At 52.0% G+C, this 23398-nt stretch overlaps 1 protein-coding gene and 1 long non-coding RNA gene across 3 annotated transcripts in view; one reads left to right on the plus strand and one right to left on the minus strand.

The window, feature by feature from the left end:
• Nucleotides 1-1702: 1702 nt before the first annotated feature.
• The window catches only part of CHRDL2 (chordin like 2), a 32787-nt gene continuing 11091 nt past the window's right edge, over nucleotides 1703-23398 (plus strand). For both annotated transcript variants that reach the window (XM_042906008.1, XM_042906009.1), the window contains exons 1-5: nucleotides 1703-2182; nucleotides 13753-13865; nucleotides 17679-17772; nucleotides 19793-19935; nucleotides 22199-22292. In XM_042906008.1, the coding sequence (XP_042761942.1) occupies nucleotides 2101-2182; nucleotides 13753-13865; nucleotides 17679-17772; nucleotides 19793-19935; nucleotides 22199-22292 (526 nt within the window). In that variant the 5' untranslated portion in view covers nucleotides 1703-2100. The remainder of the gene's footprint in view (nucleotides 2183-13752; nucleotides 13866-17678; nucleotides 17773-19792; nucleotides 19936-22198; nucleotides 22293-23398) is intronic.
• LOC122200427 lies at nucleotides 5512-20715 on the minus strand. Its single transcript, XR_006193808.1, has 3 exons — nucleotides 20577-20715; nucleotides 7656-7809; nucleotides 5512-6731 (listed from the first exon to the last, which is right to left on the minus strand). It is a non-coding gene; the product is annotated as an uncharacterized LOC122200427 (long non-coding RNA).

Raw genomic sequence — 23398 nt, forward strand, 5'->3', positions numbered from 1 at the left:
TCCCCATGCACACTCTCAAAATAAATAAACATCTAAAAATAAATAAATAAAGATGGAGAAAGGAAAAGATCCCTGACTCAGAACCTTGGGATGAGACTGCACTTCCTGAAAGGCAAGGCAAAAAGGGAAGCACGATGACATGCATAGCTCTCATTATCTGTTAAGATAAGGTATACTCAAGGGAGAAAAAGAGACTGGCCGGATTGGAGTGGGAGAAATTAAGCCTGAAGGGCACCTTTGGGGCAGATCATGCTTGTCCCTGATTCGGAGAGCCCCGGGAAAGTTCTGTCTCTGAGATCACCGGTTCCTCCCCCCTGCTCTCTGTTCTGGAGGGGATGGCCTGGCAGCACTTGGGAATGGGGAGCCCAGCCTTATCGCGGGAAGCTATCTTTTCAGAAGTGTGCAGAGCTAGAAATGATTCTCTACCAGAGTGGGATGTGGCTTGGCCTCCCATCTCACTTCTCACTCTTCTGGGTGCTCACTGGGCTTTCCAGTAGCTCTGCAAGAGAAGCTGGGCAGGAAGCTGAGATCCAAAGCAGGATGGATGAACTTCACCAAAATGGCCCAGCAAGCTAGGGAGAGAGCCGGGAGAGACCCAGGCTTTTGATTTCAGAGCCTGGGTGTTTCTTATCTGGAAAGCTCAAGCGTCCTACTAATTCATGCACTCATTCCACACAAGGTATGGAGCATTAATCATGGGTTTCAGGGCGGCACCCACAGGGAGCTCACGTTGGTGGGAAAGGTGACTGACAATCAGCTCTCACTGAAGAGGAATGAACGCGGTCATCACGCTCAGAGAGGTGGGAGACTTACCTGCAGAGACAAAGGAGAGACCATGTCCTCCTTTGGGAGTGGGAGGGGGAAAAGTAGAGAAAGACTTCCAGAGGAAGGGCCAAGAATCCAGCTGGACTGGATTTCAACCTAGGCACCGAGCGTGTGGGTAGGAAGGGGAACTGGTAAGGGTATTCTAGGTGCATGGGATTACGACCCCTTCTTTTTGAGATGTGAATACTTTGACGTTCATTACCTCATTTCATCTTCGCAAAAAGAAGTGGGGAGATATTAAGATCCGCATTTTAGATCCTGAGATGGCGTGTCCAAGACCACAAACAGAATTAAGAATGGCAAGTGTCCTGCCTGACTCCATCGAGAGTGATGTGCACGCACCGCCCAGAGCCCTACCCTGAGCGCCTCGCGGGTCCCGCAGCTCGCTTCGCCTCTCCCTCCCGGATATCTCATCCTTCCCCGCCCCCAAGTTTCACCTGAAGCCTAACTGGGTTGCGTCCTCCTGCGCTCAGGGCGCCGCGGAGAGTCAGGGGTTAAAGCCCGTGGCCCGGGTGGCCCCTTCCCCCTCCCCAGCCCTCTCGCCTCCTCTCGGCGCCGCGCCTGGAGCGTGCGTCCCAGAGACCCGCACCAGAGAGGAGGGGTAAAGTGGGCCTGTTTCTCGGGTGGCCAATCCACCGAGCCCGCGGTGCCCCAGAGGAGGCGCCAGCGCTAGGCCAGCGCCAGGCCGGGGCTGCCTGCTTCCCGCGGCAAAGTACAAATGCGCCCGAGCGCGGCGCCTGGCGCCCTTGGCGTGCACAGCCGGCCCGCGCTCAGCCAGCCCCCGTGGCCGCCGCGCCGTCGCCGCCGCCGGTACCGCCGGCCCGCCGGGCCCCAGGACCCCGCAGCCCGACCCCGAGCCCACCGAGCAGGGGGCGCCGGCCGATTCTAGCCCGCGCGCCGGGAACCGCCCGCTGCTCCCGCGCGCCTAGCCCAACGCTGCGCGCTCTGCAGACCCCTGTCCTCCCCGTCTTTCTCCTCCTCCCCTCCCTCTCACCTTCTCCTTTGCTTTTATTGCTTTCCCTTCTTGCCGTACCTTCCTCCATCTCTCCATCTGTCTTTCTTTTTCCCTTGTCCTCTTTCCACCTTCCTCTTATTCCCACCTTGGACCTCTCTTTCTGTTCTCACCGCCTACTCGACCCTTCTCTGACTCTCCACTGTAGCAGCAGCCCCCCCTGGTTGCTTTTGTGCCCCTGTGCCTCAGTGTCCTCATCTCAGTTTCTCCCGACGCCCCTCCTGGCTCAGCGCCTGGCGGCCTGGCCCCGGGGGGAAGGAAGGATGGTTCCCGAGGTAAGGGTCCTCTCCTCCTTGCTGGGACTCGCGCTGCTCTGGTTCCCCTTGGATTCTCACGCACGAGCCCGTAAGTAGGGGAGGGGAGGGCTGGATAAGCAGAGGAGGGATGCGAGCCCCTGGGATGTGCAGGGAAAGTGCCAGGACTTGGGACCCCACACTGTTCTGGCAGCCTTCCAGGCAGCACCTGTGCGGGGAGAGTGGAGACTCCTCTGCCGACCAGTATGGGCTGATGAGTCTGGGATACTGGGGGGAACTTGGCAAAACTCAGGGCCAGGGGGGCTGCTGCCAGGGAACTGAGGAGAGGGGGACTGAGGGCAGTGGGAGAGAAGGCAGGACACTGTGCGCATGTGTGTAGGCTGGTGGTGGTGCTTTATATTCTCAGCAGAGAGCAGGGTATGTTTGGCTGCAAGGGTGTGAAGAAGGTGATGGAGATGTAAAGACTATTGTATTCAAAGGGAGCCGGTGCAAAGAAAGAAGAGCTCGCTAGGTAACCTCATTCTGTTATCTGTTGTGATCCTCACGTGACTCCCAAGAGGTGGGTACTATCATTTGCATTTTACAGATGAGAAAACTTAGGGTAACAGAAGAAACTTGCTGAAGTTTACAGAGCTAGTAAGCCATCCAACGCCAGAGCTCTCCAATTCCAAGTCCTATGCTTTTCCCCCTGCTGCACAGCAAAGCATCTGGAAGGAACCCTGATTTGGAGCTGTAAGACCCTGGGAGGCAGCAGGGCACAGGGAGATAGACCAGTCTTCACTATCCCAGATCTTCTGAATACCAGCTGATGGAGGGCACCTCTCTAAGCCTCAGTTTCCCAATCTATAAAATGGGAGTCAAAAATCCCAGGACTGTTGTGAGAATTAAATTGGAGAAAATATAATAAAGCAACTAGCTGGTACATGGTAGCGTCTTAAAAAAAAAAAAATCAGTTCCCAAATTCATGCTTCTCCACTTAGACAGTGTAACCTCAAACAGTTTATATAATCTCTCTGCAGCTCAGTTCCCTCACTGCCTCTGCCAGAGGCTCCTGGACCTCCTCTCCATCCCCAGTCTCTTAGAATACTGTGAGGATGGAAAACAAAACCAAGATTCTCTTGATGAGAAGGAAGGAGTTTAGTTCAAACCCTGAAATACCTGATAAAGGAACTGAGGACAAGGAGGGGCAGTGGTTTGCTTCAGGTTACACAGCCAGAGCCTGGGATGAAGACCCCAGGTTCCCAACTCCCCGCCTAGCGCTCTGCCCTCCCCACAGCTCCACTCCCCCGTTGCTGCCTTTCTTTGGCACATGACTTTCCTGAGCTGGCAGTGCTGGATTTTGTTTCATTCTTGTCTCTGCTTGTGAGGGCAGGCTGCAAGTCTGGTCGTCTCTGGGCTGCCCTTAGCATGAGACTCATAGAAGTCCTTAGTAACAAGTAATGGAAGGAACTCTGTTGGGTTCAAGTCCTGCCTCTGCCCCTTAGCGGCTGTGTGACTTCTCATAAGTCACAACTTCTCTGAGCCTCGATTTCATCACCTAAGACACATACTTACCTGGAACCCAAAGAGTTCTTGGGAGGATTAAGGGAAGTGACTGTGTTCAGTCAGCCAGCACAATGCCTAGTACTCAGTAAATTCCTCCTCCCCTTCCTTGGGCCCTGGAGGTTTCCTCCTAACACTTACCTGTTGTTTCTTAAAAGGGACTTAGTACTGAATGCCCTCTATGCCTGCCTCCCTTCCTCTTGGCACATCGTTCTTAGCTCCCAAGGTGTTTCTCCGGGTACCATTGCCCCTGATGCATCTTGGAAAGATGTCCTAGAATCAGATCGTTGTGCAGGATTGCTCTTGTCCTACCCACACCCCTGCTCTTGGCCTCCCATATCTTGTCAGGCCTTCACCACCTTGCCAGGTCAAACTTCTTCCAGCAAACTTTCCCTGGCCACCTGATCCACTCTGCTCTCCTTCCTCTGTGCCTCCACTGGCCTTCAGGCAGTGTCTTAGCGACAGACGCACAAGAAAACAACTCAGAGCAGACTTGAGTTAAAGTGAGGTGGGCTGGTATTCAGAGGGGTGTGTTCAGATTCTGGGATGTCAGAGCTGAAAGAGCCTTTGAATATCATCTGCTTCTGGGGCACCTGGGCGGCTCAGTCGGTTGAGCACCCGACTTCAGCTCAGGTCACGGTCTCACATTTTGTGAGTTTGAGCCTCACATTGGACTCTGTGCTGACAGCTCAGAGCCTGGAGCCTGCTTCGGATTCTGTGTCTCCCTCTCTCTCTGCCCCTCTCCTGCTCATGCTCTGTCTCTCTCTCAAAATAAATAAACATTAAAAAAATTTAGAAAATCGTCTGCTTCTACCCCCCCAATTTTCCTATAGTTAAACTGAAGCCCAGAAAGTGGGAGTGACTTGCCCAAGTTCATACAGCAAATTTATTAAAGAATAGATTTGTTGCTTATGGGTTGTGTGAATTTGAACAGATCACTTCCCTGCTCGGAGCCTCACTTTGTCTAGTGCTGACAATCTATGAATCTAGGAACAATCCTATTCTTTTTTTTTTTTTAACGTTTATTTATTTTTGAGACAGAGAGAGACAGAACATGAATGGGGGAGGGGCAGAGAGAGAGAGGGAGACACAGAATCGGAAGCAGACTCCAGGCTCTGAGCCATCAGCCCAGAGCCCGACGCGGGGCTCGAACTCACGGACCGTGAGATCGTGACCTGAGCTGAAGTCGGAGGCTCAACCGACTGAGCCACCCAGGCGCCCCGGAACAATCCTATTCTATAGTCATTTGCCAGAGTCCTATTTGGAGGTCTCTTATGATGGTTCTTGTCTTAGTTCAAGTAAGATCTAAGGCCCGTTGTACATAAGAAATCTCCTGGTGACACCTTAGGTGCTTTCAGAAGTGACACCAACGGATGGGAATTCTCAAGTCTGTGTCATGTCAGACTCCTGAGGTGGCTCAGCCCTGCGGAATGCCAAAGGCCTGTGAACACACATGGCAGTTTGCTCCTCAGTTACAGTGCAAAAAGGCTATTCAAACAAAGGTTATTCTGTCCTTGGCTCTGTTTCCAGCCACAGATTGAATTCAACCCGGACTGAGTCTCAGCTCTGGCCACAGGCTGAGCCCTGATCCTCAAAGCCCTGACCACGGACTTAACCCTGATTCCAGGTCTGTGACCTGGTCACTGACTGGTATTGACCCCAGCCCCAGGTGAAGACACATACATGTATGATGTTAGTCAGTTTGGGTATCCATTTCTCTGTGGAACGAGAACCGGCCTAGTATCTTGACTCCCTCTCTGGTGCTCTTCCCCCTATGTCAGCGCCTCTTCCTTGTGCTCCTCCCTTACTATTCCCACCCCCTCCCACCCGCAAGGTATCCGGCTCGCTTCTGCTTTCTCTTCCCTCCCGCTGCCCAGTCCTGCTTTCAAGAGACAGTCAGTTATCAGGTAAAACCATCAATTGCTCTAGCCTCTCTCCAAAGGTGATGTGAACTGTGGGAATTGAGGCTTCTGTTCCCAAGTGACAGAATCCCAGACTGCAGAAGCAGAGATAGGGCAGGAAGGGAGCTCCCATCGTATGAAGTAGTACAGAGGACAAACTTGGAATCAGAAGGTCAGGGCCTCAGCCTGGCTCTGCTACTAATTCCAGCCACACAGACACCAGACAAGTTGCCTTTCTCTCCCCCTCAGTTTTCCCAGCAGTAAAGAGAGATGGTTGACCCCAAGAGACAATCATTGAGGACACTTCTGGCTTTAATATCCCGTGATTCTAAGACTCTAAGATCCAAAGATGCTGTTGCCTTGATTCTGAGCCTGTTCTGAGCTTCGGGAAAGGAAGTCAGGGTGTTTACGTCTGCAGCCTTGTACTCCTGTCCTGCTAGGGAGGAGTCAATAGATCCTCAGACACCAGGAGTGGCCCCTCCAGTACTTAGGAGGTCTAGAACAGTGGGTGTGTAGGGGGACCCACCGGCAGGGACCCTGCCCTGCTTTTCAGCTTAGTTGCATCCCCATCTACCTGTCCAGATTTACACGGGGGAGGGGGACACCTGAGTGAAGGCTTGACATCTGGCTCCCGGCAGGCCCCTCTCTGGGTCTGTCTAGGTGGTTCTGCACTTCCTCACTCCCACCAGTAGAGGTCTCTGTCTCACTCACTGGCTAGCTGGCTGCTGAGCAGGAGCTGGGTAACAGCTGCGCAGTTGTTCCAGCTGTTGCACCTGTTCCAGGACTGGCCTCTCAAGTTCCCCCAGCCACCAGCCATGGCGCCGGTCTCTGGGAGAGGGATCCTGAATCCCTTGGACTCCCAAAGAAAAGGACTGGTGTGAGAGCGGTGCCCCTGGGAGATGCAGTGCTGAGATCATTTCAGGCAACCCCCTGGAGGGGATCTCATCCCATCCCAGAGAAGGCGGTTCCAGTCTTCTTATGTTACCCATTCTTACAGCTGGGATTCTTCCTTATATCTCACCTGGATCCTTTTGTTCGCAATTCAAAGCCATTTCTTCTGGTCCTGCCCCCTTAGGGAAGGGGTGTTCCTATAAGCACCCCCCCTCAGATCTGAAGACTGCCACTGGAGTTTGTGCTAGCATAAATCAATGATCTTAGGCAAGTCCCAACCTCTCTTCTCGGACTCAGTTTCCACATCTGTAAAATAAAGGATTGGATGTCATCTCTCAGTCCCTAACTTTCTAAGATTCTGTGAATCTAAGTATCTATGTCCAAGGCAGAACAGCATGTAAATGGTCTCATCTCTGCCCGCACCCCCCCCCCCCCCCCCCGCCCCCGACACTTGCTGGTAACAGAGCTGCCTTTCCTGGTTTGACAGGTCTCTCATTTCAGGTCCTTCTGTACTCCTGAACATCCATCATGTGCCAGAGAAGAGGAGTCAGGTTCAGAGTGAGGGCCATTTCCCTAGGTCATACAGCTTAGCTACTGAGGACCTAAGGTTTTCACTTCTGATTCCCTTAGGAGGCCTCCCCCATTGGGTGCCAGTGCCCAGAGCAGAGCTTATGTCTTAGAGGGAAGCAAGTTTGTTTGCATGAAAGGGAACTATAAATAAATAATGGCTGTGTGGGCGCAAGGGAAAAGATGTAAACTTTCTCACATTCCTGCGCAGCTGGCTCGCTCAGGTTTCTTGAGTTCTTGCAGGCTGGGGACAGGCCAGCCACAGTCCCAGGCCTCTCTCCTCACACCCCAGATCCCCTGGTCCCTTCCAGCCTCCCCTGCATCCAAGAAGCTTCTTTTTGGTTGTCTTTTCTGTTTCTTCTTGGAAGAATTCCCAATCACACTACCCACTCCTAACTATCCCCTATGAGGCCTTTATAGCATGAGAGTTTCAAAGCAGACTGTGGGATGACCTCGGATGGAACAGATTGGAAACTTTGACTTACATGTGAAGATCATGGAATTGCTCATCCCCTTACCTACCCGGGCTTCTGCCCTTTTTTACATGGTATTTGGCTTGGGAGTTTAGATGGCGAGGGCTGGAAAGGGGAGGTCAAAGGCTAGTTCCGGTTAGGTGGCAAGGTCAAAGTGCTAAGGGTCAAAGTGCTAAAAGTGCCATCTTACCACATGATGAAGTATTTTCTTTGTTAAAGAGGTTTCCGGGATTAAGGACCATCAATCACCTCCTCTTCCAGAACTTCCCCTCTCCGCTGACTCAATTCTTTCATGGCACGTTCATTTATCGAGCACCAACTCTGTGTAGGACCTGTGCAGAGCACTAGAGACCCAAAAAGTAATGAGATGTGGTCCCTGCTCTGAAGAAGCTCACAGTTGAGTAAGGAAGAAGAATGCACTTAATAAGTACTTCAAACCCAGTGACAGGAGTTGTCACAGAGGGCTGAACTCAGTTCTGTGGGAGCCCTGAGGAAGGACTGGCAGCTGGCCTGGAAGGGTGGGGCGGCTTCACCGAAAGGGCAGCATCTAGACAGGCTTTTGAAGAATGAGAATGAGTTGGCCAAACATGGAGTTGGAGAATCACATTCCAAGTGAAGGAAACCGCATGGGAAGGCGCAGAAGTGCGAAAGAGCCTGGTGGGGTGGTGAAAGAGTGAGAGATTCAACAAGAGGAGGGGAGGCTGAAAACGAGGCCACCACTGACAGTGTTGCTGGAAAAGCAGGCAAGAGCCAGCTCATGGCAGTCTGAGGTGACATGATAAGATTTAGAGTCTATATGGTAAACGCTGTTGCCCTGAGATCAGATGGGACCAACTAAGTCCAGCGACTTTAAGTCAGTGTCAAGCTAGGGAAGAGCTTTGGCTATGGCCTATTCAAGCGGATGCTTCGGGCAGGAAGGGGAGCTAGCACCCGGCACGTCCCAGCCACCTGCAGCGGCCTTGCGTGAACCACAGTCACCCCCACCTCTGTGCCTTTGCACGTAGCTCCTGACCTGCCTGACAGGTCCTTCCCCTCCGTCTGCATCTTGTTAACCCCTCCAACATCCAGGCCAGGCATCTTTTCTGGGGGGAAGCCTTCCCCAAAGACTCTGTGCTTTCACTGTCATAGAACTTGTCACACTGTATGTACAGTTGATGCTGGAACAATGTGGGGGTTAAGGGAACCAAGCCCCTCAGAGTCAAAAACCTGCCTTTAGCTTTTGACTCACCCCAAAACTTAATAACTGGTAGCCTACTATTGACTTGAAGCCTTACCGATAACATAAGCAGTCAATCAATACATATTTTGTGTGTTATATGTATTACATATGGTAATCTTACAATAATGTCAGCTAGGGAAAAGAAAATGTTATTAAGAAAATCATAAGGAAGAGAAAATACATTTACAGTACCGTGGTGTAAAAAATCCACATATAAGTGGACCTGTGCAGGTCAAACCTGTGTTGTTCAGGGTCAGCTGTATTATATCTATCCATCTTCTTCATTAGGCTGTGAGCTTCTTGAGAATGGGGACTGTGTCTTACTTAGTCATGGCCCAGGCCCACAGACTTGTAGAAGACTTGATACACAAAAGCTCAATAAATGAATGAATAGCAGGAAGTAACATTACTACACCTAATGATAATAACACTTTCTGTTTTTGTATCAAGTGCTCCCCATTCACCTGGTTGTTCAGGCCTGAAACCTCAGTCCTCCTACTGTAGACTGTTCCTTTATCCTCCCCGCCCACATCCAGCCTGCCCCAAAGCCCGCCCACCATACCTCCTAAGTGTTCCTCAAATCTGCACTTTTGCCCATGGACGCGGCTTCCGTCTTGGCCCAGGCCAGCATTCTCTCACAACCAGTGATTGCAACAGCCTCCCTGGTCTCTCTGCCTCCAGTTTTGCCCTCCAACTCCTCCAACCCATTCTCCACTCCTGTGGCCACACTGATAATGCTAAAATGCAAACCTGACCATGGGCATGCCCCGGTTTAAAACTTTTCCGTGCCTTTCTTTTGCCCTCTGGATTCTCAAGGCCCCTTGTGAGCCTCTCCCTCCCTCTCCAGCCTCCTGACCCCTTTCATCTCTGTATCCCATCCCTGAGGTCTGTGTAGGCAGAGGGGGTGTTGAGGGAATCTGGCTTGTGAGTGCGGCTAGGAGAGTGTGGGGAGCCACAGGAAACAGGGTTGGTGAGGTTGTAAATGACACCTGGGAGATGTGACCTCAGTGGCAGGTACCCTGATATTCATGCCCTAATGGGTGTCTGGGGGCTGCCCATAAAATTGTGGGAACAAATGGAATACCATGACAAACAGACTGGTAGGGAAGTTTGGAGTCAGCACCCGGATCTGCTTTTTGTTTTTAACCTACCATTTACATTTATTTATTTTTGATAGACAGAGAGAGACAGAGCACAAGTGGGGGAGGGGCAGAGAGAGAGGGAGACACAGAATGCGAGGCAGGCTCCAGGCTCTGAGCTGTCAGCACAGAGCCCGACGCGGGGCTCAAACTCACAAACTGTGAGATCATGACCTGAGCCAAAGTCAGACGCTTAACTGACTGAGCCACCCAGGTGCCCCTAATCTACCATTTAACAGAGCATCTAATACATGTCAGGCACTAGGCACGTTGCATATATTATCTGATTTAATTCTACAATAACCCTGAGAGGTAGCCAAAACTAATCCCGTTTAACAGATATGGAAACTGAGACCTGGAGCGATTAAGTAATTTGTCTAAACTCAGGCTACAGATAAAAGCCAAATCCAGTTTGAATCCTGACCTATCTGACTCCAAAGCCAGGGTCTTTGGACTATATACACACACCTACATGCATTTTGAGGGGTAGGAAGCCTGTCCAACTTTAATTCTTCTCTGTCTAAAGCCTGGAACAGGGCCAACTGTCCTTTTCCTCCACTGCTGTCTTTTCCCTGAGTTAGACATCACTGCTAGGGGCCATTAACTCCAAAAGATCCTCAAGAGCAGGCCCAGTTGCCCCCTGAGTTGGGGAGAGGAATGTGGGTACAGGTGGATGGGATGAGGTACGGTGGTGGGTGGAGAGGGGCAGCGGGGCAGGCCCAAGGGCAGGGCAGGTGGGAGAAGGCCACAGAAGATCAAGGGAGCAGATGGGAAAGGAGGGGATGTGAGAGACAAACTTGGCCTCCTTCTTCATGTTACTCACTGGCTCCCTGAACCTTATCCTAGCCCACCTTGGAAGCCCCAAGAGCTTGGGTGTGTGGCACCACCAATATATCCTAAATCGTGGAAGCTTGAAATGATCAAATCTTAGAACCACAAAATCACAGAAGCTTCATGTTCTCATGAAATGTAGGCTCTTAGAAGCACAGAATTCTCAAATCTTCAATCTTAGAAACTTGCAGTCTTGGAATTGAGAAATCACAGACTCATAAGCAGTATCTGTGCAGAAACCTTTGGAGATCAAAGTTCACCACCCCCCTTATTTTGCAGAAGAGAAACTGAGGCTGAGAGAAGGAAGAGCAAGGCTTCCTCATTGTCACAAGGTGATTTGGTGGCAAAAGGAGTTAGAGCTCCTCCCAGCCATAAGCAAGGATGGGGGCTAAAGCCAGGACTGCAGGGATGGAAGAGGCTGCGGCCTGGCTGGTCCTCTTTCTGCTTGGCTTTGGCATGGCCTTGGGGCACTCACCTCCCTGGTATAAAAGGGAGCCCCAGGCAATGCCACCCTTCCTTGTGCCTCTCACCTTGGAAGGTGGGGTTGGGTGGGGTTGTGGCCGCAGGGCCTCCTGGGGTTGAGGGACCGGCCTGCCAGGCCCCACACGTTCTCAGCCACTGCCAGGTCTGTTGGTGGGGCAACCGGCTTCCTGGCCTGGGCATGGGCTGAGCCGTTCCCTCTGTCTCCGTGCTCTGAGCAGGCGGCAAGGGGGAGGGGTGCCAACTGGCACAGGGGCCAGGCTACAGGGCCGCCCCAAGGAAGGTGGGAGTGGAGGGTTTCTTCAGCAACGAGGCTCAGACCGAAGGCTTCTTCGAGGTTGTGTTGCAATCGGCCCCCTCCTGGGTGGGGGGAGGGGACTGAGGAAGAAAGACATTATTCAATCCTTGGAGAGTTGGGCTGGCTCTGACAAGCACCCCAGCTGGGGCTGGGTCCCGCCTTCTCCGCCAGCGGGGGCTGAGAGATAAACACAGCTCATTTGATACGGGCCAGCCTGGGCCTTGCTGGGAACGGGATCTGCTGTCTGATCCCCCCCCTCTACTTTAGGGAGCTGGGGAGGGGGTGGGGAGAGAACCAAGCCTTGTGCTGCTACAGTCCCCAGCGGCCACTGAAGCACAGACTCTGAGGGCATCATGACCGGGACTTCAAATCTTTGTTCCTGGAGGCCTGAGAGGCAGAGCAGGAGTCATGCAAGGAACCAGAGGGAGGCCGGTTCCAGCTTCTTACAGGGGAAACTTTCTGCAGGTTAGGAATGGCCCCTGAGCCTCTCTCCTCTGGAGGTGTGTGCCAGGGACCCGCCCCAGCACCCCCGACTTGGAGAGGCGATTTCTGCATTGCACGAGCTGCCCCTGCTGGTGTGCTGCTTTCAGCTCTCTGTGATTCTGTGTGGTCCAATATCTAACAGGAAGACTCTAGGAAGTGGGCAGGAGGAGGTATGAAAGGCACCTTCTAGATTCTAGACCAGTAGGGAACAGGGAAAGAAAATAGAGAACAGGGTAAGGTGTCGGCTGAGACAGAGAGAGGAGCCCCTAGGCCCTGGGATTGGGCAAAAAGCCATGGAGTGGGGAGGCGAACTGCGGAGGGCTCTGCCTGGGAGTAGAGTCCTGGATTTAAAACACTAGCTGGATGGCCTAGACAAGTGCATCCTCAGTTTTTCCATCTAGTTTTCTCATCATTACGGTAACAACCCCACGACCCTGTTAGAGGGACACTATCATCAAGATGACCCATCTTGCAGGGTCATTGTTACCACAATTATCATAATCCTAGCACTCGACTAAGTGTTAGGAACTGGGCTAAGTAAGCCCTTGACAAGCATCATCCAATTTAACGTTCAAAACAATAATGCCAATGAGAGAATTAAGTAATTTATGTAAAGAGAAGATAGTCAATAAATGTTGGCTCCTTTTTCCATAGCTCAATCTCATCTAATTCCACCAACCTTGGGGACAGCTTAGCTTGTGCTAGGCATCCCAGTTCCTCCCTAAAAGAGTTTTCCTGTAGGACTGACAGCATCCCTTCTGGGTTGTAAAAATCACCAGGTACCTGTGAGGAGGAGATCTGGCAGGGACAGGGCAAAAGGCAGCAGGGTGAGGCACAGGGCTGTGAGCCAGACCTGGAGCCCCGACCCAAGCCTAGGTGGTGATCTGGTAAGAGGTGGGGGCAGGCGGGGAGACTGATTGGCTGTGTGAAGTGAGTGAGGAAAGCAGGATTGCAGGAGATGTATCTAACCCACCTGGTGAAACAACCATTTCTCAGTCATTCCTAGAAGCATTCATCTGCATATAGACAACTGACATGCAGATCACAAAAGTAATCAACCATAGTGCAACCATAGTAGTCGCAATGACCATTGTTAAGGAAATTTAGGGGTCAGCTTTCTAAGAACTTTTCGCTATGTAGCCCTTGTTTTCCCAGTTCAAACACTTTCCATCACAGCTTGCTGAGCTGTAAGGACACAGTACAGTATGAACACAGAAAAATTGCTCTGAGTGGCTTTATTGAAAAGGTGGGTCGTAGGACCCAGAGATGGTGTGTGTGTGTGTGTGTGTGTGTGTGTGTAGGGAGAGGCTCAGCAGTGGGAAGGGGTGGGGTGCAGAGATGTAGTAAATAAATAAGCAAAATGGGACCAAGGGAAAGGAAGCCAGTGTTATTATGAGGACAGAAGGAGCTCTGGACTGAGAGTCAGGAAGCTTGGGCTAGCATCCCTCCTTGGTGACTGACCCTAAAGGTGACTGACCTCCTTGGTGACTGACCTTAATTTATCCTCTCAGGGCCTCAGAGTGTTCATCTAATAACATTTATACCACAATTTAAATCTGTAAACACTTTCACTGTCTGATCCCCCTAACTGCCCTGTGAGAGAAGTGTTAAGGTTCAGAAGGGGGAAGTGACACATCCAAAGTCACACGGCAAGTGTGTGGACAAGCTAACAAACTCGGATATTCTGGGCCCCTGACTGGAGAGCACTTCTGGTGGATTCCCTTTCACCTAAGTGGTCCAGATGACGTCCTTCCTAGAGCCAGAAAGAAGAAGGGATGAAGTAGGGTCTTTGGGCTGGAGCCTCCTAGGACTGACAAAGTACCGGTTGGTTTGCCAGGCCCAGACATGTTCTGCCTTTTCCATGGGAAGAGATATTCCCCCGGTGAGAGCTGGCACCCCTACTTGGAGCCACAGGGCCTGATGTACTGCCTGCGCTGTACTTGCTCTGAGGTACGTTCCTTTGGCCGCGTGACCACCGGTGACAGGTATGTCCGGGAGACCCTAGAGAAGTCACCCCAGAGAGAGGGTGGGGCCATGCTACTTCCCTAGCGAGTACGCAATACGTGGGAACAGACAGCTGTGTGCGCCTCCCAGAGATCAGTCACACCACGGGTCAGTGGCTGGGCTGGGCTGGGGACCCGGCCCTTCCATCTTTCAGCCCAGCCTTCCTTCCACGTTGGCTGCTGCCAGCCTCCTTGTGTCCCATGCAGCAGAGGACAAGAGCCTCCCTGTTCTGACCTCCCATTCCTTCCTTTCCTTGTGCTATTTCCTTCCGGCCACCTCTCTTGCTGCCCTGCCTTAGGATGTGCTCTCCCAACTCCATTGGCTCAAACGCTGACTCTTTAAGGCTTCACCCAAATGCCCCCCTCACCATTAGCCTTATTATTGGATGCCTCGCCTGCAAGTGTGTCTCCTTCTTGGATGCCACATAAGATTCTCTGTCCCTTTCTCCTGATCACTGTTGGCCAAGTATAATAATTATCTGTGTCTGTCAGTTACTGCCCCTTCTACATGGGGCCCCTGAGAGCAGGTCTTCCTGGCCGCTACTCATGCCCAATTTGGTGTCCTGCCAGAGGCTGAACAAACTGGGGCAGAGACCAGATCTTTTTGTTCACTTCTGTGTCCTTTCCCCCACCCCACCCCAGCACCCTCCACAGAGCCTTGCACTATCAACTGGGTGGAATAAATATCCCCAGGTGGCCCAGAATTCTCAGGCCAGGTATGAGGGTGGAGGGGTGAGGATGGAGGGGGAGTGATTTGGGAGGCTTGAAACACCCCTTCAGCTGCCTGGGCCCAGCCTGGTTGGTGCGATATCCTCAACAGTCTTTGTCTGGGTGCTGGTGCTTGAGGGGGACAGCGTACCTAGCTCCTACCTGGAGCCAGCCCCTTGGCATCTTTCCCTGAACAAAAGCCAAGAGAGGAATGCAGAAAGCCTATAAGGGCCTCCCTTGTTAAGACAATCCTCAAAGTGGGAGCACAGAAGAGCTTCTGGGAAGACATTGGGAGGTGGAAGGGGGTGGACCAGCCCCTCTCCTGACTCTGATCACTGGGGTCTCACTCCTCCTGGGATCTTTCCCTCTGATTCCCCACTGCTTCTACCATGTTGGTCTGAGGCAGAACACTGCTGCCAACGGAGACACAACCCCCCACAACCGCCCCCCCCGCCCCGCCCGGTTCTCCTGAGCACATCTGAGGCCAATCAGGCTTTACAAAAAGAACTTTATGAAATATAGCCAGAGAACAGAAAGAAAACCATAACAGAAAATTCCAGACATATCATGCGGTCCAGTTGACAAAGTCCAAGTTTTGTGATCCACTGGAGCTAATTTGTTTCTCCCTCCTCCGAGTTTCCCCAACCCAAGTGATCGTGCCGGTATCTCCAGAAAATATCCTGAATTCCTCTACTTCTCTCCACTGCTCCCCTTAATGAAAGCCACCTTCATCTCTCCCTGGGCTGTTACACCAGCCTCCCAACTGGTCTCCCTGCTCCACCTCTAAATCTGTCCTCCACACAGCAGCTAGAATGATCTTTTCTGAACCTGAAACTGATCACGTTATTCCACTCTTTAAACCTTCTCACTGCACCTAAAGTAAAATTCAAATTTCCTGCTTTGGGTTCTACATGAGCTGCCTTCTGCCTCTTTCTCAGACCTCATCTCCTACCTGTGCCAATGCTTCAACCTCATTCCTACCTGGTGGTTCCTCCGCCTGAAATATGTCCCGCCAGTTGAATCTTCTCACAAATGGTCCCTTTCATCTCACAGTTTGTCACATAAAAGTGACCTCCTTATGAGGCTTTCTTTGGTAGCTGTTTCTAAAACACTCTAACTTGGTTAGCCCAAGCACATCACCCTATTTTATTATCATTATAAGTTTAACATCTGAAATGACCTTGTTCCTACTTGTTTATTTTTTATAGTCTCTCTCCTACTCGTAGGATGCAAATTCTGCGAGAGCAAAAACCATGTCGGGTTCACTGCTATGTCCCTAGAGCCTAAAAGAGGGCCTGGCACCCCCGTAGTCGTGTAGTAAATCCTGAGAGAATGAATGAGTCCCCATCCCGTCCACCAGGGGCAGCTCAGCATCACGGAAGTGCAGGGACCCTGGAGACAGTGCTCACCTATTGTGTGGTCTTAGGCACTTTAACCTCTCAGACAGAGGCTCTTTTCTCATTGTGAAAGTGTGGATAGCAGTACCTACCCCTAGGATTGCTGAGCAAATACAGTGAGATCATATATTTATATATACAAGATAAAGTCCCTACCTAGTAGCCCCTCAGTAAATGGCAGTGATGACTTTCCTGAGAGGCAGTCTGGCTGCATGGCCTTCCACCTGGTCACCTGCCGTTCAACCCCTTGCCTGTCTCTACTTTATTCCTGGCTGCATGTGGCTGATCATCTCCATCCCTTGGCTCCTCCAAGGCTGGAATCAAGAAAGAGATCCTAACTCTTCAGGTCACACAGTTCCTTGCACTCTGCCCTAGTTTCTCATCTGAGGGACTTAGTTCGCCCCTTAGTTCACCTTATTAAGCACCCATGTGTGCCAGGCCTCTAGAAGGCCCCTTTTGGAGCTCAGACCAATTCTGCGGACTCTGGGATGCCCCTTAGCACACTGATTAGTCCTTGCAATCTGGCCGTCTTGAGAAGCAGTGGCCCCAGAGGGACTGGGGTCTGGTCCAGAGTTTTCCATGGGGCAAGAGGTGCTGTCCGGGAACTCGGTGGGCAAGGGGGCTAGAAGCAAACCCGCTGACTTCACAGTGGAACAAAACTGGCTCCCTCCCTTCATCTAAGAAAGAGGCCCTCTATCCCTTCTTTTCTGGCTCTTATTTATTCACTTACTCCTTTGTTCAGACTGTAACAGGCAGTAGCCTGGAGCAAGGCCCTGAGCTGACAATTCAGAGATGAACAGACGAGGCATGACCCTTGTTTTTGGAAAAGAATTCGTGGATGAATGGACTAGACAGATGTAAATGGTCTGTGACAACATGTGGTCCAGTTGACAAAGTCCAAGATTCGTGATCCACCGGAGCTAATTCGTTTCTCCCGCCCCCGAATGCCATGACCCTTATAACAGAGGGGAGAGTAAGGTATGGGCCACCTAGGTCGGGCTGACAGACTCTGCCTGGTGAGCTGGGAAACCTCCAGAAGGGGCAGTGGCCTCCCTCTCTTTAGCTCCTCTGTTTCTGCTCATCACTCCCCCTCCCCCATTTCTCTGCCCCATCCCTTCTCTTCCATTTGCTGCCCTTGAAAAAGCGTAAAGAACTTTGGGCCCCTCCTTCTCTGGTGCCAGCTCCAAGGCTTTGTGCAAGGTTACCCAAACCTCCTAGAGATTCAGGGAGTGGATCGCAAAGCCCCGAGTCTTCTCCACATCAGGTTTCTAATCTTGTCCTCATCCCTGTCACCTGCCCTCCTGTGTCACATTTCTCTTGTAACCCCAAAGCTCAGGCTCAGAGGTAAAAGAATGAAGCCCCAGATGTAAAACAACAACAGTCAAGATCAATGTCAGAATAAGTCCAGCCTTTTACCTGTATTTCTCAAACACCGGGAAGGGGACACAAGGTCTGTGCAGGTCTGTGCACACTGTGGGGCACATGAGCAGGGGAAGGGGAGAGACTGGACAAATTGAGTTGATTGTTTTTGTTCCGTCACAGGCTGAAAACAAGTGTAGTGTCCCACAGCTGGGATGGGGTTTTGGGAAAGGTCAGGTTCAGGTGGGAGGCAGTGGTTCTTTGGAATCAGGACCTCCCTTCCATGTCCCCTTCAGAGTGCCCATGTGAGTTGTTACCGCCTCCACTGCCCGCCTGTCCACTGCCCCCAGCCTGTGACCGAGCCGCAGCAGTGCTGTCCCCGCTGTGTGGGTAAGTGGCCTCTCTCTCTTCGGCTCCTCTGTGTTTGCTCATCACCCTCTCTCTCTGCTTCTCTGCCCCATCCATTCTCCCCCTTGCCTGCTGACCCCATCCCAATGCAGGCTTCTGGCTAAGAGGCGCCTCTGGCATGAGAGGGGGCAGTCTCTACTATCAGAGGTGTTGAGATGACAAAGGTATTCGGGGGAAGAAACATCCCAATCCCCACGGAGGGCTGGGGTAGCAGCAAATTTCTCATTCTTAAGTGGCTGGGCTTGGCAGAAGGAGGGAAAAAATGTGGAAAGTGGCTGAAGGTAACAGGGGCGTGCTTGGCCTGTGGATGGCACACTTGGGCTCCAATCTCTCTCTGGATGGCCGGAGCTGGAGGGGGTGGACATGCCCTGTGTAAGTGGGGGTGAGTAAGCAGGGGCCCAGAAGCCCTGGAGGGAGATGCCAGGAGTCCCACCCTGGGTCTGGGAATGACTACAGGAGTTGGAGTACATGTATTTGGAGATTTCTCCCAGTGCCGAGGTTCAGGGACCCTATGTGTCTTGATGCTAAATGCTTATGATTCTATGATTTTAAGATTCTAAGAGCCTCTGAGACTGGGATTCTAGGAAGTGAAGGTAAAAGAGAGAAGAGGAGAGGTGGTCTGAGAAGGAACAGGCATTACCAAGTGTATATGTAACCACGTGGCCAATGAGGGGCAGCCAGTGGGGAGACCAACATAATGGTAGGGAGATATTGAGAGGAGAATTAATGCTTAGAAGCAACAGGAAGGTGATAAAAGAGGGCTCCAGACTATGGTCTCTAGGCTCTGGAACCAGGGCTCTCCTGGTGAGCTGGGGACCTGTGTGGAGTATGTGTGCAAAGGGGCTCATTTTCCATGCAGAACCCCAGTAGAGATCTGACCGTGGCCCTGGCTCGGGTCACAGATGTTCCTGGCTCTCAGTCCCCTTGGGGAGTAGGGGCTCTGAGCTTCATCCTGCCCCATGAGGGGGTCATCGTGCCTCCTCCATGGCAGAGGCTCACTCCAGGAGTCCTTACCTCTCCTTGCTGATTTTGTGCATTGGCTCCTTCCTTCTTACATGCTCCTCTCTCCCTCTCCGTGCCCTGCCCCTTTGCCCGCCTGGCTGTACATGTTCCTCATAACTCAGCTCAGCCATCAGCTCCTTTGGAAAAGTCTCCCTGCCCAACCCCCCACCCCACCCCACCCCCGGCTGAGTTAGGGGCTCCTTCTCTGTGCTGCCATGACTTCTGTGCTTCCATCTGCCCTAGCCCTTACTTCTACAGCAGCACTGCTCGTAGGGTATTTCTCTAACCCCTCAGAATGTGAGAGTCCTGCTGGGAGGGGCTGGGTCTTACCCAGCACTCCATTCCTAATGCCTAGCCTGGTGCCTGCTACAGAGAAGGTGCTTGGTAAAGGTGTCTTGAGGGAATGAGTGGGTACTCTCAGGAATGGAGACTTATCCTGCTACCTGGCAGGATGAGGACTGGCTACTTGGCAGGTGCTGACAAGTGGGGCTATGGTGGCCAGTGAATGACAGGAGCTTACACCAAACACAGGGATAGTCTAGATCATTCCAGCTGACTCTACTAGGATATAACTCTGTGTGGGGCCTCGTTTTGTTCACTGCTGTATCCCCACCACCTAGGACAGTGCCTGGCACTAGAGGGGATTCATGGATATGCTCATTGAATGTTAAGTGAACTAATACAGGTCCCCACTGAATGGGGCTTTGTGGAGCTGAGGCTTCTGGCACTTGTCAGGGCCAGCTCAGATACTGAGGGGCTGAAAGGCCTTGGTGGGGACCCATCAGAGGGAGCAACATGGTCAGATGTAGTTATCAGTGAGACCTCTCAATTAGTTAATATGGGGACTGGCTGGGAGGGCTGAAGCCAGAGCTTGGTTTAAATGCCAAGATAGGATAAGCTGCGAAATCTTCGGAAAAGTGGCCCAGTGAATTTTGACCAAGCTTTTGGAGTAATATGAAACCTCAACTTTTTCTTCTTCCTGCCCCGCCTCCACTTGAAGAACCTCACACCCCCTCTGGGCTCCGGGCCCCCCCAAAGTACTGTCAGCACAATGGGACCATGTACCAACACGGAGAGATCTTCAGTGCCCACGAGCTGCTCCCTTCCCGCCTGCCCAACCAGTGTGTCCTCTGCAGCTGTACCGTAAGACCTTCCGCCTTCTTGTGAGCACAGGCCGGCACAGATAGGCCGGCAAAGCGTAATGGTGTGGTATGGTGGGGGAGACGGGGGGATTGTTCCTCTCTGGTCAAAGCAAAGTGAGAGTGAACGGGCTCAGCGGGGAGGGAATCTCTGAGGTTTGGAATGTCCTGCCCTTCTCTGGGCTTCCGCATCCTTCTGAGCTGCCTATTGCAACACGGTCACCACAGTCACCTCGTACTGACATTTGCCCATTTCTGTTTCCCCCAGTAACTCTACACTCCTCAAACAGAGGGAGCATACCCAATTCGTTGTGTCCTCTGCTGCTACCAGCCCAGGGCCTGGTACACAGATGTGTATAATGATTGTTGAATGAATAAGTGAATGAGTGAATGATCAGCCTTGGGGTACGGAGACAGGGTCAGACTGCTTGTTGCAAATGGATTTAATCTGAAGTTGCTTATACTCCATCTGCTGGGGTCAGGGTTGGGCCTGGGGATAGGCAGAACTGACCCTGCAGTGTTATCAGGGGACAGAGACTAGAGCCAAGCGGGGCCGGATCTGGAAAGTCTTCACCCTTCCCCTCAGTGGGCTTAAGTGTGGCCCTGCTATAGGTTTACAGGTGGCTTTCGCCATGGCCTTCTTACCCTGGAGTTTAACTCATCTGTGCATTGGTCAGAGAAACTCCTGCTCTCCTGATTTCCATACTGTCTGCTCATCAAACTTCTCTGGGCCTCACTTCCTCCCAGTGTGGGAGGGAGTCTGACCAGGTGATCACCAACGTCCTGTTAAAATAATAATCTGAGTTAGCAGTGACACAAGGGTAAGAGGCCTAGATTAGACGTCAGACACCCATGTTTGAGCTCCAGCTCTGCCACAGTTCCCTGTGTGACCTTGATCTAGTCACTTCCCTGGGGCCTGTGTCCCCATCCATCTTTTCAGGGACAGGATCCTATCAGTCTGAGATTCAGAATCTTAAAGTATCTGTGCTGCAGAGCAAACAACTTACAAATGACAAAGAGTGACCACTTATAAATCAACCTAGAGAGCAATTATTTTTGTAGGGCTTGAGCCTCTTCCAGAGGTCTGATACTTTATACCTGCTGGTTCATGGGAATGCCTTGTGTTTATAAACAGTACCCCAAAGACCCTAGGAAAAGGATATTACTGTACTTATTTTCAGATGAGGAAACTGAGGCTCAGATCAGTTAAGCAACTTGCCTGAAATCACGCAGCTAGTTAAGTGGCAGAGCCAGAATTCAGATGTAGGGCCACATGACTCCAAAATTCATGTTCCTTTCCCCATGCTGTGCTGCTTCCTGTAAAGGGACAAGGGCCTGGATGAGGAGGAGTCTGTGGAAAGAGACAGAAGTGATGGCATGGCCTTAGGGTGGTGAGAACATTCTTATGATTCCTTGTCCCTTCTCCTTGGATACTTGGATCTCCCCTTCTTTCTTCTCCTCCCTGTTTAAATGGGACTGGCTTGACTCCTGGCCTCCTGAGGCTCACTGGAAAAGGAATAGGGAAAGGACTCAAGGTAATATCACTTCTTCCCAGGTACATCATGCCTTCTAGTTTAAGAAGGGTTTTCACAACCATTCCCTCACTTGATCTTCACAACCCAGATGGGAGTGTCCCCATTTCACAGAGGAGGAAATTGAGGCCCAGAGAAGAAAAGTGACTCACCACAGGTCATCTGGCTTCTGATTCCCAGAAGGCCCTTTCCCCTACAGTGTTGCCTCTCTAGGCTGGGTCCTGAAGCTGGGGACCTAGGGTTTTCAGTCAGAGCAAGATGATCCCAGGATGTATCCCATTGATCCCCCTCTTCTCTGCTGGGCCCCCTGTTCCAGGTCAGGGGGAAGGGTGTTGACTTCATTGGAAAAGCCCGCAGGCTGGGCTCTAATCCATTCTGCTGGGTTGCGTCTTTGACTTTAGGCAGTTCAGGCAGCTCTCCAGGCTCTTCACTTCTATAGGATGGAAGAATCCCACCTCCCCAGCTTGCTGTGAGAGCCTAGGCAGAGACAGGGTCTGAAAGCACTTTACAAGCTGAAGGATGAATGCTAACTAATCCGGGGCCAGGGGAGGGGGAGGGATTGGTTGGGTATAGGGGATCCTTCCTCTGAGTTGGCTGGGCCTTGCCCAGGATGCTTGGCTGCTCCCTCCCACCCTCACCTCAGGGGACACCTCAAGGCAATTTGCCCTCAGGGCAGGGGGGCTCTCCTCACCCCAAGGCTGCTCCTCATCACTCATGTCCTATTTGCTCTGTCAGGAGGGCCAGATCTACTGTGGTCTCATGACCTGCCCAGAACCAGGCTGCCCCGCACCCCTCCCGCTGCCTGCATCCTGCTGCCAGATGTGCAAAGGTGAGTCTGTCCCTAGGTCTGGAAGTGCCCACCACCCCCCCCCCACCCCAGGGACCTCGCCATGGGCTATTAGAGGTGGAGGAACCTCAGCTAGGGAAGGACAAATGGCTTGAGCAGAGTGAAGTGCACAGATGGTCAGACTGCTCCCTGTGGGTTGGGTTAGTCCAGGAAAGCTTCCTGGAGGAGACAGGACTGGAGTACAGGAGTACTTCACAGTAGAATGCTTCCCCAGATGTTGGCATTGTGGAAGGGCACTGGACCAGGAGCCAGGTGACTCCAGTTTAGTCCTGGTTCTTCCAGCAAATTCCTACAGATCCCTGTTCCTCTTTGAGCCTCAGCTATGTCATGTGTGCACTGAGAGGTTGGCCTCAGTGATTTATTTATTTATTTATTATTTAAAAAAAAATTTTTTTTTTAATTTTATTTATTATTGAGAGACAGAACATGAGCATGGGAGGGGCAGAGAGAGGAGACACAGAATCCAAAGCAGGCTCCAGGCTCTGAGCTGCCAGCACAGACCCTGACGCGGGGCTCGAACCCACAAACCGCAAGATCATGACCTGAGTCGAAGTCAGACGCTTAACCAACTGAGCCACCCAGGCGCCCCTGGCCTCAGTGATTTCTAAGGGACTGTCTAATTCCAGGGTTCTTGGTCTTTGAACCAAGAATGCTTGGAAGGAGCCGGACAGTGTGTGAGGCAGGGGCTAGAGAGAGAGAATCCCACTCGGGGCCTTGTGTGCTGGCACCCCGGGGTGAGTGGGAGACAGAACTCTAGGGTGTTCCAACTAGGACAGAGGGGACTGGAGGCGGGTACCTGGGAGGGTATAGTATAGACCAAGGCCTGGTGACTTCATATGTGGCTGGATAGGGTGGCTCCCCAGGGGACTGCAGCTAAGCAGGCTGTAGGGATGGGATTCCGGGCCCTTGGGTCACCCATGATACGCACTGAACAAGAATGTCTGGCCCAGCCAAGAGGGAGTGTAGGGAAACGGAGGCAACAACCCAGTGTAGGGAATTTGTCAACCCAACGGTGAAGAGCGGCTGTAACTAGAAGTGGGAATAAGTCCCCACTGGGGCAGAGGGCCCTGCCAGTGCATAGGGACTGC

The sequence above is a fragment of the Panthera leo genome, chromosome D1 (genome assembly GCF_018350215.1).
Source record: "Panthera leo isolate Ple1 chromosome D1, P.leo_Ple1_pat1.1, whole genome shotgun sequence".
Taxonomy (NCBI): domain Eukaryota; kingdom Metazoa; phylum Chordata; class Mammalia; order Carnivora; family Felidae; genus Panthera; species Panthera leo.